Source organism: Chaetodon trifascialis, chromosome 20, assembly GCF_039877785.1.
Source record: "Chaetodon trifascialis isolate fChaTrf1 chromosome 20, fChaTrf1.hap1, whole genome shotgun sequence".
Lineage (NCBI taxonomy): Eukaryota > Metazoa > Chordata > Actinopteri > Chaetodontiformes > Chaetodontidae > Chaetodon > Chaetodon trifascialis.
In genome coordinates, this window is record NC_092075.1 from 6,810,815 (window position 1) to 6,827,414 (window position 16,600).

General features: G+C 42.4%; 2 protein-coding genes across 10 annotated transcripts; one reads left to right on the forward strand and one right to left on the reverse strand.

The window, feature by feature from the left end:
- Positions 1 to 592: 592 nt before the first annotated feature.
- Positions 593 to 8,258, forward strand: nup54 (nucleoporin 54). Of its 9 annotated transcripts, XM_070989337.1 has the most exons (16): positions 601 to 665; positions 1,169 to 1,276; positions 2,424 to 2,507; positions 2,666 to 2,830; positions 3,248 to 3,334; positions 3,641 to 3,799; positions 3,906 to 4,132; positions 4,229 to 4,416; positions 4,562 to 4,758; positions 4,870 to 4,924; positions 5,508 to 5,601; positions 6,179 to 6,286; positions 6,857 to 6,976; positions 7,469 to 7,579; positions 7,687 to 7,848; positions 7,912 to 8,044. In XM_070989337.1, the coding sequence occupies exons 1-15, from the start codon at positions 623 to 625 to the stop codon at positions 7,813 to 7,815; spliced, it is 1,875 nt and encodes a 624-aa protein (XP_070845438.1). In that variant the 5' UTR covers positions 601 to 622; the 3' UTR covers positions 7,816 to 7,848; positions 7,912 to 8,044. The 9 variants fall into 9 exon arrangements, with proteins under 9 accessions (XP_070845442.1, XP_070845446.1, XP_070845447.1 ...); XM_070989336.1 differs by having other exon boundaries at positions 7,687 to 8,258; XM_070989342.1 differs by having other exon boundaries at positions 2,666 to 2,701; positions 7,687 to 8,258.
- A 379-nt stretch (positions 8,259 to 8,637) lies between these two features.
- LOC139348593 (serine/threonine-protein phosphatase with EF-hands 2-like) lies at positions 8,638 to 15,337 on the reverse strand. Its single transcript, XM_070988837.1, has 19 exons — positions 15,297 to 15,337; positions 14,906 to 14,975; positions 14,774 to 14,791; positions 14,647 to 14,655; positions 14,429 to 14,556; positions 13,803 to 13,857; positions 13,501 to 13,676; positions 13,260 to 13,374; positions 13,111 to 13,157; positions 12,864 to 13,030; positions 12,696 to 12,732; positions 11,858 to 12,007; positions 11,409 to 11,762; positions 11,053 to 11,238; positions 10,757 to 10,899; positions 10,255 to 10,361; positions 9,993 to 10,156; positions 9,815 to 9,902; positions 8,638 to 9,255 (listed from the first exon to the last, which is right to left on the reverse strand). The coding sequence occupies exons 2-19, from the start codon at positions 14,955 to 14,957 to the stop codon at positions 9,071 to 9,073; spliced, it is 2,181 nt and encodes a 726-aa protein (XP_070844938.1). The 5' UTR covers positions 14,958 to 14,975; positions 15,297 to 15,337; the 3' UTR covers positions 8,638 to 9,070.
- Positions 15,338 to 16,600: the final 1,263 nt, after the last annotated feature.

Sequence of the window (16,600 nt, forward strand, 5' to 3'; positions counted from 1 at the left end):
ACACTTGTAGTCAGGTCACAAATTATGGGCCAAGGTTGGAGATCTTACTTTGTCTCATGTTGTATGAATGAACGTTTATATATATATATATATATATATATATATATATATATATATATATATATATATATATATATATACATATATATATATATACATACATATATACATACATATATACATACATATATACATACATATATACATATATACATATATATATATATATATATATATATATATATACATACATACATACATACATACATACATACATACATATATATATATATATATATATATATATATATATATATATATATATATATATATATATATATATATATATATATATATATATATATATAATATTATATTTATATATTACCTATTATATACTACTATTTGATATTTCCTCTAACCTACCCCAGCATTTGTAGCTGCATTTGTGACTGTGATTAAGTTATATTTCCATGAGACATTCACAGTATTTTGTCTGCTCGCTGCAGCAATAGCTGGCCATCTCTGACTCAGACTCTAGGTGGCGGTAATGCGCTGTTATGTTGAATGAGAACCGCTCCGCCTCAACAGGCCGGAGAAGAAGAACCAGCTGACAGTCAACATGGCGTTCAGTTTTGGCGGCGCCACGAGCAGCACAGCGGCAAGTAAGGACATTTTAATTTAATCTGGGAGTATTTACACGAAACTGGAATTTTCCACTTGCATATTGTCAAAATAACGCTATGTTGTGTGCACATTAGAAATAAATAAAAAAGATCAACTGATAACGTACACCAAGCGTGTGTAACGTTAGCAGTCATGACGGTCGGATCATCTACCGGCTAACGACAAACATAATGTGAAAAGCTTTCTATACCTGGGTCATGTAGCTTAGATAGCTGTTCAGCAATGTATATTACAACTCGGTTTAATGTCAAGATAGGCAATGAACAGCGCTCACTTGCTAGTGACCATTCTCCTTCATGCTAACGTTAGCTGTTTTGGCTAATGTATATGCTTCACACGTTAGTGCTCTATGTAGCTAGCTCACGAGCCTTCTTGACATAAATGAGGTTAACTAACGTTACAGCTTGTGAAACTCATTGTAGCTGTAACGTTACTGTAACTACACCCAACATCTCATAGCACTCTCTATGTTCTTGTGAAGACACGTCCGGGTTTTCATTCGGTTCATTTGGTCCCAAAACCACAGCATCAACAGCATTTGGCTTTGGTCCCGCAGCCACCACCACCACCGCCTCATCAGGATTCGGCAGTAAGTCCAGAGTGCTGATCCTCACTGAAGGGGGCACCTCTCCTCACTCCTGACCCGCAGTAATCAGAGATGTGTTGTTGCTCAGAGTTACATGAGATGCTCCAATGTGTACCACTGGTTATTCCCGTTTGGGGCTGTCACATTCACCTGTGTGGGAGCAGTCTATTGTGGTTTCACATGAGAGAAGCCTTCAACGATGAGTATTAACAGGTTGTTTTGGCAAATGTATGTCCCCACCTTTGCACCTTTGATAAAGAGCAGCCACTTCCCAGAGTGTTTCCATGTAAAGCATCCGGTATTGTCTCCCACACAGTGGAAGAGACACTTGCAAACGGGACTAACCTCTTGTGTCCAAGTCTGTTTCTCCATGAGATGTCCTCAGCACTGTCTGGGGTTAGGTTGTTGTTGGGTACTGCATACAGAAGGTTGGGTTGAGGCTCACAATGGCAGAAGATAACTGGTTGGGATTAGGACTAAGTTTAGGCTCAGGTTGAAATAAATGGACACACAAAATCAATCGGGAACATATTATACTAGTACAGGATTGAAAGCTTATGTATGGCTCAGAATATTTTTACACATAGTTTGCATAATGTGGGTTTGGCACCATTGTTGTCATTGTTGTTTGTCTGTTACATAATAATTTACAGCAGTGGAGGAATCATAGAATGAATTATTCATTACCTTACATACTACATAGATTAGTATCACTGCAAAGCCTGTTACTGTTTTTGTATTAAGATAAATTCATATAAAAAGATTAGCGTTGAAAACCAGACATATGTGTTACCTTTCTACACTGTGTTGTGCGCTTTGTGCGAGCTGAGTAGATTAATTTTTTCTGTTGTTATGAAACTCCACTAAATGTGAATGAAACCTGAATATATTCTTTGCTGTTATTGGTTGTCATAGTGAATCATAAAGACAAGAAGAATGAGCCCATGAATGTGTTATCAGAGATAGATTAAATATAATATTTGGAGTCGCCATAGGTACTGTACAGAGAGCGACTGCTGCTTTCCATATTTGAGTATTAGTAAAGTTATGTATGTACTTTGTGTTGAGTGTTTTTAGGCATCTTTGTTGTTCTGTCCGAATCGAATTGTGTGCCAGTTTAACTGAATGCCTGTTTTGTGTCTCGTTATAGCTCTTACAGCCCCTGGTTTTGGGGCCGCCACCACCACTGCTGCTGCACCAGCCACAGGATTTAGTTTTGGCTCCACCAACACTGGTAAGATGCATATGTTATGGATTTTTTTTGTCCTGTCTCTGTTAAAGTGCTTGAAGACTGTTTTTACAATAAATGAGCCTATACTAGGCCTGGCCTTTTGTCATTTAACTCCTCCGTGTTGTTCTCTCTTTTTCGCTGCCTGCCTCTGATGGCTGCAGGATTTGGGGGGCTGGGAGCTGGAAACACCACGGCTGGTGGGTTTAGTTTTGGGGGGTTTGGTTTAAATGCCAACCCAGCAGCAGTCAGCTTTAATGTGGGGTGCTTTGGTACAGCAACCACCACTGGCACTGTTTTCAATTTTGGTAATAGCCTGGCTAGCACAGGTAGATGACCTTTGTGATTGATTAATCAGTACAGTCTGTGTCTTTAAACACACATTTTCATCCATTTTCACATCTATGTGGTGCAGTGATTTTTCATCTCACATGCTGCTTTGTCTCATAAAATGTCACGCGTTGTTGTTTTCATTTGCATGACGGGACAAAATGTTGAATTATGCATTCATCTCATTTGATTCCTGTAGAAGCCCAGTACATTTTCACCTTCTTTGTCAGATGGAAGAATAATGCTAAATGATGAATTAAACTTTCCTTTTATTTATCTTAAAGCCCAGTCATGATTTTTCTCTGCTACTATCATCAGTGATTTCATTCTTTTTTCTTTCCTCCATTTATCTATCCCTCACCTCTTTTTGTATCACCTCCCTTTTCTCATTTGTCATGCTTTGCTTTGTTTCACAGGCACGTTTGGTGGATTTGGGACGACTACAACAACTGCCGCTGCACCGGGGTCCACTTTTAGCTTTGCTGCTCCTGCCAACACCACAGGTCAGCAATGTAGCTGCATTCAATCCTTTTTGTTGCAATATATGTTGATGTGCATGACATAAAATATGCATGCAGGATTGAATGAAGGGCAAACAATTGCAAACTGCTGCACACTCAGCTTTGTGTTGGAGTGCCAACAAACTGCTGCCACAAGATGTCTCACTCACTCTGTACTGTACACAAGTCCTCTCTGTCCTCCTGCAGTGAGCCAGCAGCATATATCACAAACACTGTAGACTTAACTGGCATTCAGTGGTGGTAATGAAGCTGATATTATCTCACTGTGTTTGTACATTCTTCTGTTAGGAGGCCTGTTTGGTAACACACAGAACAAAGCATTTGGGTTCTCCTCCGGGCTTGGTGCTGGGACTGCTACTGGGACAACAGGATTTGGAACTGGATTAGGAACAACTGGTCTGGGTGGGTTTGGAGGGTTTAATATCCAGCCAACTCAGCCGCAGCAAGGTGATAGCTCATATTTCCAAAGAACAGTTTTAGTGTTTCCATGTGAAGACCCGAACAAGACGGCCATTGCAGAACATTGAAAGTGATGTTTGTCATTGTTTTTTAGGAGGTTTGTTCGGCCAGCAGGCTCAGCAGCCGGGTCAGACTCAGCCCACCCACCTTTACCAGCAGGTCACTGCTCTGTCAGCACCCACCTTGTTAGGAGATGAGCGTGACTCCATCTTAGCAAAATGGAACCAGCTCCAGGCGTACTGGGGCACTGGGAAGGGCTACTACAGCAACAACAACCCACCTGTTGACTTTACCCAGGAGAACCCATTCTGCAGGTTCAAGGTAATGGGGCATTGTTCGGTACATTGTTTGGAAGTGTTGTTAGGTTCATTTGAGTTTGACTATTAACTGGTAGTCATCTGTGTTTTTGTTCCCTAGGCAGTGGGCTACAGCTGTGTCCCAGTGAGTAAGGATGAGGATGGTTTAGTGGTCTTGATTCTCATTAAAAAGGAAGCAGATGTGCGAGCTCAGCAGCAGCAGCTGGTAGAGTCCCTCCACAAGGTCCTTGGAAGCAACCAGACCCTCACTGTCAATGTAGAGGGTGTGAAGGCCCTGCCCAATGACCAGTAAGTTTCTGTAACATGGCTTACAATACTACTACTACTCACATGGTTTCCTAATGCCACAAAAAGATTGTATCAGTCAGAACTTTTATAATAGATAAACCACAAACCAATGTGAGGTCTTATTCATTCATCCTCTGTCTCTCAGGACAGAGGTGATCGTTTACGTGGTGGAGCGTTCTCCTAATGGCACCTCAAAGCGGATCCCTGCCACCACACTCTTCAGTTATCTGGAGCAGGCCAACATCAAGGTCCAGCTCACACAGATTGGAGTGGCCATGACGGTCACGCGCACAGAGCTGTCTCCAGCACAGCTCAAACAGCTGCTGCAAAACGCACCCGCAGGTGAATGCATGCGTGCACGTTTGTGTCGTCCTCTGGATGAGTTCATCAAATGTTTGGCCTGTGATTTAACTGTCTTGAATTGTAACTGAGGATGTTGTCTCTTCTCATTAGGAGTGGACCCCATTATTTGGGAACAAGCTAAGGTGGACAATCCTGACCCAGAGAAGTGAGTTGGTTAAGAGCATCTGTTCAAGACTTTCCGGAACGGCTGATATCAGAGTAATGTGGAAAGGAGTAGAGCAGTTAGAAAAGATCCTCAAGACCCTCCAGTCTGAAAATGAATAGCATTACTCCTCACTTACACTTACTGTACCAATGAGTACATCACCTTATGTTTTCAAATGAAGGTGTGTTTCCCATGGAACATCTACAATACATTTTACAGCAAAAGGGAAATTCTGGTTCGTTGGTCTTATTCTCCTAAATGTTGCAAAAATGAGCTATGGGTCACGCTGACTTTGCTTTCACCTCGTCCATTGCGGAGATTTGGGGAAAAAAAATTCTGTAGCAATGGTTGCTCAACCAGAGCTAAGACCACAGTTGGTCTCCTGAACCAATATACCATAATTGGAATAAAATGTGCAGCACTGAAGTTGAGTGTAACACCTTCTATTTTCGCGACCTATTTAGAAGTTTGACAAATGACTCAACAAAAGAATCAAGATGGCTTGCATGGAAGTCAGTCAAAAACTTAACTGTCTGTGCTAAGGCATGTTGGCATTAAAGGTTTTTTGAATGCTTTTCTCCAGATTAATCCCAGTGCCCATGGTGGGGTTTAAGGAGCTGCTTCGCAGGCTACAGATCCAGGAGCAGATGACCAAACAGCACCAGACCAGAGTGGATGTAAGTCTGTTACTGTTCTGTGAATGTAACAAAAAGACTCGCTGGACATGAACACGGTGCCTCTGATTATCGACAAAGGAATTTTGAAACAGATATTTGTGGTGTCAAGGACAGAGTGCACAGATGTCCAATTCATGCTAGCTGCCAACAAGTTGCTTACAGCTGGAATTACTATTACAAATACAACTGGAAGTGGCAGTGGCAGGATATGGAGATGTTTTAGCATCATTTTGGTTCATATGGCTTTGAATAAATTGCACGGGGGGGGGGGGGGGGGGATCCTTCACATTTACTGTCATGTAAGCAATTTGTTGTTGCTTGGTTTGGATTTGATTTGCCAGTCATGGTGCATTGACAGAGGAAACACTTTTGTAAGACTTAATTTCAAAACATACACATTTCTAAATTGGCTTGACATCAAAGCACTTCGCTGATATTACCATGAAATGCAACATCTGGAGCTGTCCTTAGTATGCTGAGGTGTGGTAGTATGCTGGTGATTGTTTGAGCTTGGCGCGGAGAAACGCTAAACATGTTAAAGGTTTTCAGTCACTTACTCGCTCATATGGACTTGCAGATTATCTCCAATGACATCAGTGAACTGCAGAAGAACCAGGCGACCACGGTGGCCAAGATCGCCCAATACAAGAGGAAGTTGATGGATCTGTCTCACAGGGTGCTGCAGGTAGCTGCCTCACCTTTCTACCGCTGTTCAGTGAAAACATGTTGTAGGTAGGGCTGTATGATCATTTCAGCGTGGACGTCACGATGTGCAATAGTCACATTCCAGGAGACGTGATGCCAAGTAAGCTTGCAAAGTTCTCAATTACCATCACTAATCTACAAGAAAAGTCTGCTTGATATTGCATAATTTAGTCCGATTAAGGCTTCTTGACTTATATGGCATTTATTTCATCATCCAGAAGCAGGCCACACTAGGGTTGGATGTTTTGACAGTATATACCCAGCGGCGGTAGATATGTGTGCTCCATGTGTAAAAGAGCAACTCTGGACAGTGTCCCGATATGATTCTGCAGCCATTGTTCGGAGTTCATGTGTGAAAACAGCTTCAGTGTCTCTGCTCTATGTTCGAGGCGGCTCACTGCCTCACAGGTTCATTGGGCAGCACGACTGCTTCCCATGCTCTCACATGAATAAATTCCTTGTGCTGTCTGTCTTTCCCTGCTTTGTCCTTTCTGCTCCAGTAGTTTGTCATATTAATCTCTCTTCCTCATTGTCTCTATTTTCCTGGCAGGTGCTTATCAAACAGGAGATTCAGAGAAAAAGTGGTTACGCTATCCAAGTGGATGAGGAGCATCTGCGGGTGCAGCTGGACACCATTCAGTCTGAGCTTAATGCCCCCACACAGTTCAAGGTTAGTGTTTCAACTTTAAGCTACAAGTGTATGATGGCTAATTTTTTCATTCACACTGCACGCACACTGGATACAAGTTATTTCAGTGGTTATTTTGGCAATTCCAGTTGCACAAATTTGGAATCCTATCAGGTAAAATTGCAATCCATATTAAGTTATTTGTGCCCTGAAGGGTTTTCTTGTAGACAAACAGGAGTTATGCTTAAGTTCAGTGTTACTCACCAGAATGCTAGCAAGCAGTCTTCCTCTTAACTGCTTTTGATGGTGCATTGCTGCGTATCTTTGCGCGTTAATGCCACCTGCAGATCAGTGGAATCATGTGACACCATTGGCAGGAATGAGTGTCACATCATCCCCAAGACAAACAAAACTGGGACCCACTCAGAGAAACGGCTGCATAGCACCAATAGAGGTTTTTGGCTGCTGTTAGAGACCAAACCACTACTTAAGACAAAGTTTTTATTGGAGTGTTTGTGTTCTCTTTTCCTCCAGGGTCGGTTGAATGAATTAATGTCCCAAATCCGCATGCAAAATCACTTTGGAGCTGTGAGATCAGAAGAGCGCTACAGTGTTGATGCAGATCTTCTCAGAGAAATCAAACAGGTGAGGCAGCACATTCACACACTCGTCTGAACGTCTGTGCTCTGTATTTGGGCTTGCAGACCTCTGAATGCACAGATTTTTCACACTGGAACTCTTCTTACTTTCAGCACTTGAAACAGCAGCAGGATGGCTTAAGTCATTTGATCAGCGTTATCAAAGATGACCTGGAAGACATCAAGCTCATAGAGCACGGGCTGAGTGACAGTGGACACATGAGAGGAGGCCTCCTGAGCTGAGTCTGTCCAACCAACACACATACATGCGGCATGCTCTGACTCTCAATGTCAGTCCTCTGATACAGTGGCGTCCCTGTCGCCCAGATGAGTCAGCACATCCAACTCAAAGGAGTGAATTTAGAGCATTTACCCTCTTCACCACCATTTTGGCAGGTTTATCAGGACTATGCCTCTCTATCTATCCCAACAAAACAATGACTGGTCAGTCTGTGCTGTCTGGAGCAATATAGAGCTAGAGCTTAATGGAAAGACTCAACGTCGTCTAATAATAGCTGGCTTCCCTTACGTTCAATCAGATTATGGATATGGGACTATGAATGTGACTGGCGTGTAAACAAGTCGTGGGATTGAGTGTGTTGTCACTGAATACATTGTAAATACATCTTTGTATTCCTTTTTTAATGCTGTTGTTAAGATATTAATAAATTTCATTTAAATTGAAAATGAGTTCCCCCATGTACATGCTGTAAATGCAGGTATCCTGATGTTTAAGTGTTATCTCCATCTATATCCCGTCTTCGATCCGAAGACGTTATATACTGTTGCACTGCTGCGGTTATTGATGTGGGACGTCTCACGTCTCCTGTGTTTACCTTCAGACGAGCCCTTTCCAACATCTCATCAAAGTAGGGCTTGAGTTGATAGGATTCATGTCCCGATTAAGCAGCTGCCACAGATTATATCCCCTCGTGCAGTCTAGTCACAGTTTTTCAGAGCACAGGTGGAAGTAAAGTGGAAACAGTGACTCATGACTGACAAAAAAAGGAAAAAATATGTGTAACAGTGAAGGATTATTACATCTGACAGAGAACCAGTTTGTGGTTCTGATAATGATAATGCCTTTAATACTCATACATTCTCTTTGATGCAGGACTTTAAGCTTATACATACTGTTGTAATGCTCTCTGTCCCAGTCTGGACTTTCACATATGCAGTTGTACTCCTCAGCACTGGTAAACAGACCTCTTTAACTTCTTTGGGCCAAACATCATCAACATGAAAGCAAAGACTGCATCACGTGTGGTTGATGTTTTTTTATGCATATCTAAACAGGAGGTAAGCAAGAGGTAGAAAAGATCTAGGCTGTTCATGGATAAGCAATAATACACTCAATCAACCCATATATCAAATAGATGAGATACAACTACCCAATTGATTTTCCACAGACTTGTATGAAGGGGTGGAGAAGTCTATCCAAGACAGTTCTTGGTGGTCTCTATGCAGCAGATACAGCTACAGCTCCTGGTCCAGGCTCTCAGGCGTGTGCAGAGAGGTCCACCAGCCGGAAAGCCTCCATGAACTCATTGATATCGATGCTCCCGTCCTTGTTGAAGTCAATGCTCTGGGCCAGGTCCGCAATGGCCTTGTCGCTGATCTCCATTTTCAGATGAGAGCTCAGGAGTTTCCAGGTCTGACGAAACTCCTCGAAAGAGATCAAACCTGGAAGGAAACGCAGAGGAGGGGGAGGATTTAGCTGTGGACTTCTCAAAGTTGCAGTATAAAACAAATCTGTACTGGGTCTGATTTCCATGCGTTTTGTGGATTCAGCTGAAAGGATTTTAATGAAGAATATGTTGAGATTATGTCCTACATTTACAGAATTACCTCCATCACAGCCTGTCAGATATAGAGATGTAATATTCTCACTTCCATGCAGAGATTCGGGAATGCAACTCTAGCTTCTGTATTAAATTTCTTCCAACTGAAAGTAGAAGGTTTACCATGGTCACCATCTTAAACATGGTCAAGGCAATCCATCAAATACCAATGGAGACACTTCACTGGATTAGTGCAGACTTTGGCCTGCTGCTAGAACTGGATGAAAAGTCAGGGGATAATCAAAGTCAGGAGGATTCATCCACTGGGGACCATGAATGTCCATTGCAACCCATTTTGTAGTTTTTAAGATACTCCACTCTGGATCAAAGCGGTGGATCAATACTCCGGCATCGATAAAGCCACGCCACCAGCATGACTAAAAATGGAGCTGCTCACTGACCTGAGTGATCTGTGTCGATGATTCGGAAGATGGTTTCCAGGTTGGAGTGGTTTTTGTACATCGTCTCCAGAATGCTGTTATCTGAGATCTGAAGTGGAAGAGACAAACCCATCCAAGATTTTGAAACTCTGTGACCAATAAACATACGAACAAAACACGCTAGATGTTCAAGGCTGACCTCCAGTTTGGGCTCAGTGATGGAGAACTCCCTTATCCACTGCTGGTAGTCCACCATGCCGGACTGGGTGCTGCTGACAAGCTGAGGGCGCAGCACCCTCCAGGGCAGACCCAGCTTCAGCACTTCCTCCGTGGCACTGGCCCAGTGGCTTAGAGAGATCATCCCTGACACACAGACAGAAATATAGTGGAGTTACTCTTAATGAACTCTTTATGAACCATACTGATACACCGTCAATTAATGGTGATCTGAGCCTCTCTACCTGTGTTGTTGGGATCAAACTCCTGGAAGGCCCTGATGAGATCTGACTTATGTACAAACAGTTGTTTCCTGAGAGCTTGCAGAGCCGATCTCTCTGTCCACCCGATACTGACGAAGAGCAGGTAGGAAAAAGACAGTTTTACTGCGATTGAATCTTGGTGTAATCTAGTCTGTAAAACCTCAATGTGACCATTTTTTGTAATAGTTATTCACACAAAGCTTTTTTTGACCCACATTGTCCTGTAAGTCACTCAACTGACAGTGTTTAATGTGTGAAATCAATATAATTTTCGTAATTTAGGATGAGTTCTTTGTATCTACAGAGGGGGTGGGTCCTCTTCCATGGCGTCCGCCATGTTTACTGCCACGTTTCTACAGTAGTCCAGACATGACAAACCAAACCTTTTGTGTTTTTTGCACAGATGCCACTAAATCCTGTACACTGGTCCTTTGAACGGTTTTCTGTTACCTTAAATTTCATGCACCTTCAGGCATGTCTGTACCTTTGTCTCAGGGTGAGCTCTCTGCTTGTCCTGCTGGCCTGGTACTGGATGAAGTGCGGGACCAGATCATGGCCCATTCTGATGTAGGCTCCTCTGTTGCTGCCCACTTCATAGTAGTTAGACGCTGAAAATATAGTCAGCACCTGGATGTAACAGAAGACCTTTAGTAGATTTGATGAGACTAATCGCTGTCAGACTAAAATGCTTGAAGGATAAGATTTGTCCCAATGGCTACTTCTTTAGCCGTTTGGCGCATTTTTGCTGCTTTTCCTGTATTCGTGTATTTTTGTGCTCACCATGCGGTCGTGACAGAACTCGTAGCCTTCCTGTTTGCACTCATGGGAGCGGATGAGGAGCTGGAGGTTGTGTCTTCCCAGCACTTCCTCAGTGACATCTGGCCCCCAGTAGCAGCCTCCGCCTCGCACCTCATTGGGAATGCAGCCATTTTGGGGCATTGGGTCACTCCACAACATGTCCACTATCTGGGTGGTAGAATCAGTTAAAGTTAAATCTGTACGGTTAACTAACACCAAACAACTCTCAATAACATGGTCAGAAAATATTCAAATATGTGGATTATGTACGTACTCAGTGTTGTATCATCTGCCTAAACAGAAACAACCACTGATCCAGTATCCTTCCTGTCACTTACTTGTTTCCACTCATGCTCATCTGTCTCTGTTGTTTCTCCAGACTCTGGGTCTGAATCAGAGTCGGACTTTGTTAGCTCTCCATAGGACTGGTCAAACCCAGCCAGTCTGCGCCTCCTTTTCAGCTCCTCCTCCAATGACCAGTTGAGTTGGCTGCTCATGGGCTGGCTGTGAAGCGAGCGGCGTTGGAGGTTGTGCCTGAAAGCTGCCGCTGAACTTTGGTGAGTCAGAGAATACACTCGACGCCGGCTTTCCACTGGTCCACCGGCCTCTCTATTCCCGTTGTTCATTGTCTGAGTCTTACTGCCATTGGCTGCATGATGGGTTGGCTTGGGAGGCCTGAGAGCTGATACATACTGAACACATAATATAATAATAATGATAATACTGAATTTGCTGCCTGTAAAATACCTCAGATACACTTGATGTTGATGTTGAAGGCCTTTCTTACTTTGTGTCTGTCCATTCTGGTTATCGTGTCAAGGTCTGTTGCATCAGAGATCCCACCGTGAACGATCAGCACCTTCTGATCAATCACTGTGGCCAGAGGCAGCCAGCTGAAAATCTTCTGGAGAAGCTTTAGGATCTTCTTGCCATGCACCTGCAGATCAAATCAAGCTTACAGTGATTCACATGACAGTTTACAGCTTATTTCACTAAGCTGGGCAATGATTAGCCATGCTAGCAGTGGGGGGAGTTGGGGGGTCCCAGACACTGAATCCTACTGACTTTGGTGATGCCCTGACTTTTCCTCATCTGCTCAAAATTTCAGTTTGTCAAAAACTTCAGTTTATGATCAGACACCTGCAGCCTCAGCTGTGCTTTGCGTTGAGAGCTAATTAGTAACTTAGCATGCTAAACTAAGGCGGTGAACATGGGAGACATTATACCTGCTGAGCATCAGCATGTTAGCATTCTAACATTAGCATCAAATCAAAGCACGGCTGTGCCTAAGAATAGACTCACAGAGCTGCTAGCATGGATGTAGACTCTTAGAGAATAGAGAATATCCTTTAACCCACAGTAATTCATTCCAGTTAATCAACATGTGCCACCCCCATGCTGGGAGTCAGACATAGTGTATCAAAGTATATTTATTTGACAGCTGTAGTTATGATTAACTTTGCATATTCTGTACTTTTACTGTTTCTACCTGAAGGCCATTTTCCTGATAATACAGATGTACTTTTCCTAAGTGATATTTTGGATGCAGAGCTTGTAATTGACTATTTTTTAAATGGTGTTATCGCTACCTTTTCTAAAGCATCTGAATACTTCACAATACCTACCCTATACTTTCCCAAAACTTCTTTGGTGAAACCATATCTGGAGAACGCACACAGTGAATAGCAAGATTAGTATACACATCAGCTGTAAGATAACCAGAACACTAAAACCAAGAAAACATATAGAAAAAGGCACTGAATGGGAGGGAAGCAGTGCCCACACTAGCGTACCTCAGGTTAATGATGTGGTCCTCGTGGTTCCCTCTGTTCAGATGGACATCATTGGGATAGACCAGCAGGAACCCAAACAGGATGAGCAGAATCTCTAAGGAGTTTTTCCCACGATCCACATAGTCTCCATTGAAGACATATGGCTTCTCAGAGGACGGCAAACCGTTCTGCACAGGTTGAGTTAAAGGTGTTGATTCAAATGAACATCCCTGTCTGACAATATGATGATTTACATGTGGTGGAATACCTTATAGAAGATTAACAGCAGGTCTTCAAGGTGCCCATGTAAATCTCCTGTGAAGGGATAAATAACGCATTGATGTTTGTGATGCTGTGAGTGCACACTGAATGCTTCAAGAGTGAAATGTGTGCCGTATCAGGCCTGCTGTTATGTACCACATATGGTAATCTCCTTGGTTTGGCAGGTGGAGACTTGATTGATATTTGGAAGAATTCTTAGAAGTCTCCAAGTCTCTCCAAGAAGGTGCAGAACATATCGAGCATGGAGCTGCTACTGGGAAAAAAACAAGTATGAATAAACTGACAGCTGAAACACGAAGGCACCATTAGATGCTTCTGTCTTCTTGTCTGCTCTGAGTATCTGCCATGAGTTCGCTTTATGCGCCTGTGTACCTACTTGTTTGTGCTTGAAGGCCTCCACCAGCTTCGACACCCCACAGAAGGTCATGGGGAAGGTCAGATGGGGGCCGCTGTAGCTGTCGGGTATCTCGATACTCTTGTAGCAGAAATACCTCTCCCATTCTGTGTCATGGCAGATCTCATTCTTACGAAAGATGTGAGATATTAAGTTTCCTACGTGAAAGGCGGAGAGGGAAAGTAAGGGAGGTGGATCAAGGAAAACCACATGACATTTCTCAGCGCAGAGCAGGTGAGCTCAGATCAGATCACTGTCTGATGAAAGTTTAGAGTCGATCTTACTCTCACTGCTGGCTGGGGTGAAGTGGTCCATCAGGAAGCCAAAGAAATTGTACAGCTGCAGGAAGGAAGGGGAGAATTTGAACATTAAGGTTAATTTGCTAAAGATTATGCTAGCCGCTCTGTGATGCTTAATGAAGGCACAGCGGTACTTTGAGCTAACGTTAGCATGCTAGCACACGTTGACCATGGCCATGCAAGCATGTTGATGCTTAACAGGAATAATGTTTTTCATGTTCACCATCATGTTAACTGTGTTCATTAGCTCTAAACAAAGTACAGCTGAGGTTGTCGGGAATGTCATTAGCGTTGCATATATTTAGTCATAAATCAAAGTATTAGACAAATTGAAATTTTGACCTGATGGTGGCGCTATATGAAATGCCACAAAAGTTATTACAGTTCATCCTCTGGGGACCATGAATGTTTGTATCAAATTTATTGGAAATCCATTTTTCAATAAAATCCAAAAATGTCAGCCTCATGGTGGCGCTAGAGGAAATGAATGTGTTCAAGCTTGAATGAATGAATGAATCTAATAGTTGTTGAGACTTAAAGTGGTGGACCGATGGCAAAATGACAAAACTAGATGCGTCACTGTGGACAGTCTCAAAACTGTTTGACCTCACCTTGATCTGGTCTTGCTCCCCTGAATATTCAATAGACTGGAAGATGTTCCAGGTGCACCTGCGTCTCATCTCCAGCCGGGCAACATACTGACGGTACCAGCGCTGGATCAACACGGCCGCTCTGATCGCTGATGATTGGGAGACAAAAAGGAAGTAATCCTCCTCTTTCACTACCAAGACATCCATTCACTCTGTCGGAGCTGGACTGAAAGACTTACCGGTAGCAGCTTCACAGAGCGCATAAAAGTGAGTAGAGAGTTCAAAGGTTATCAAAGCAGTGTTACTGAGACTTTTGAGATTTGAACACAAGCTGTGAAGACGTGACAGAATAAAAAGCACGTTTACCTGGAACTGAGATGCTCACTGCAAAGACAAACAGAAATGACACTGATGTTAAATATTGCAATAAAAAGGCCCATTTTCATGGAAACGTGAGAGCATGACTATTCACTATAATGATTTCGTTAAAGGCCACACCTCTGTCACATTTCTTCGGCTGGGGGGCTGATTTTCCCATGCCACATCCCATGACCCTCTGCTGTTTTCACTGTCAAACACAGAGATACTTTCACGTCAGAGTCAGCGATATGTCACCTTGTGTTTCAAATAAACCTTTGCATACAGCACAACAACTTTTCCTTCGACCGTCTATCTATTTCTCTATTTCACACCTATGTATTTGTTGGTAATAAATCATTAACCACAACAAGATAAACAAATCTTTAGAGAAAATATTCTTACAAGAAGCACCGTAGTCTTTTTGGCTAAAGGGCCTAATGGAAAGCAGATGCTACCAAACCTACTGTAGAACAGAAAAAAACACACCTCAATAAAAACAAAGCAGCAGATTGGCCAAAAGGAACCTTACCTGGCCACGTTACCTTTCTTTCATTTCCTTCCTTCACTTCTTCTGCACATATAAAGAAAGCTTGTCATTTTTTTTTCTGCGAGCCACGCTGTCACACTTTAAGATAAAATGAAGCACGTGTCGTCTCTCTTGGACATTTCCATCTCCCAGGCACGGCAGTACGGGTTTCAGCGGTCGTAATGTTGTAATTGGACGTCCCCTCTCTGAGGCAACACAGTCTCAACCATCACACACACACTGGCTGAAGGCTCGTGATTACTGAGCCAAGTGTCTTGGACGGGCCTTGTGATCACTTAAAGAAAACAAGATGAAAGTGGATTAGGATTAAACCTTACTACAGCTGAGCATCTACGCTGAATAAACAGATGATTCAATTGTTTGTGTTGGCCTCCACTCAAGACATGTGACTCAACTATTAATATCAATATTCTCAGAAAACATAAAAAAAATACACATTTAGATTATTTTTGTTAGGTTTTCTGTTCTGGAAATACATGCAAATTAGTGTGTATTTAATCAGATAGTCCATCATTTGCATAGTTAAACAACATTTGGGGAAGTTTCATGGTGATATCTATTTTGCCTATTCACCTTTGGTGTCTTGTTTTCTGTCTAAAAACTATAATTTAAAATGTAATTTTAAAGACCGTTTTCTCTGAGTTTTTCTCTGATTCTCTGAGCCAGAAATCTCCACTTCAGCAGCACTTACACACACCAAACGCTCCAGTTTTATTCTATATTCTGAGGGTTTTAAAGAGGGGTTTGCTTGTATATCACTCTGATTTGTAAAGTGTTATTCAACTAGCATTTTATTCCTAAATGTGGCTAAAATGTATTTTTAATGGCTTTTTTATATTATTGTCTGATTGATGGAGTGACAAAAAGAGATTCCCTCTGTAAAAACCTTTGACTCTAACATGTCAACAAAATGAAAGAAGTTTGCACTTGCCTTTATCCAATATTCACATTTATTTTCTGGACATTTATGCAAAATGCTGCATATTTAGTTAGTCTGTCTGTCTGTCTGTCTGTCTGTCTGTCTGTCTGTCTGTCTGTCTGTCTGTCTGTCTGTCTGCAGTGATCATATTCACGTCTTGTTGTGCATGTATTCTTCCCACAGGTGAATTTATGTTACTGTAGCTTCTGAATGTTGCTACTTTAATTCCTGCTACATTTTTAGAACATGTCAGACTTAAAAAGTGTTGAAAAGTAAAATCCTGCCTGTATGTTGTGCTGTCTGCTGGTGAACATCTGCATCTTGCATCCTCCACAGTGCTTCATCTCCGTATAAAGACTCTTTGTGA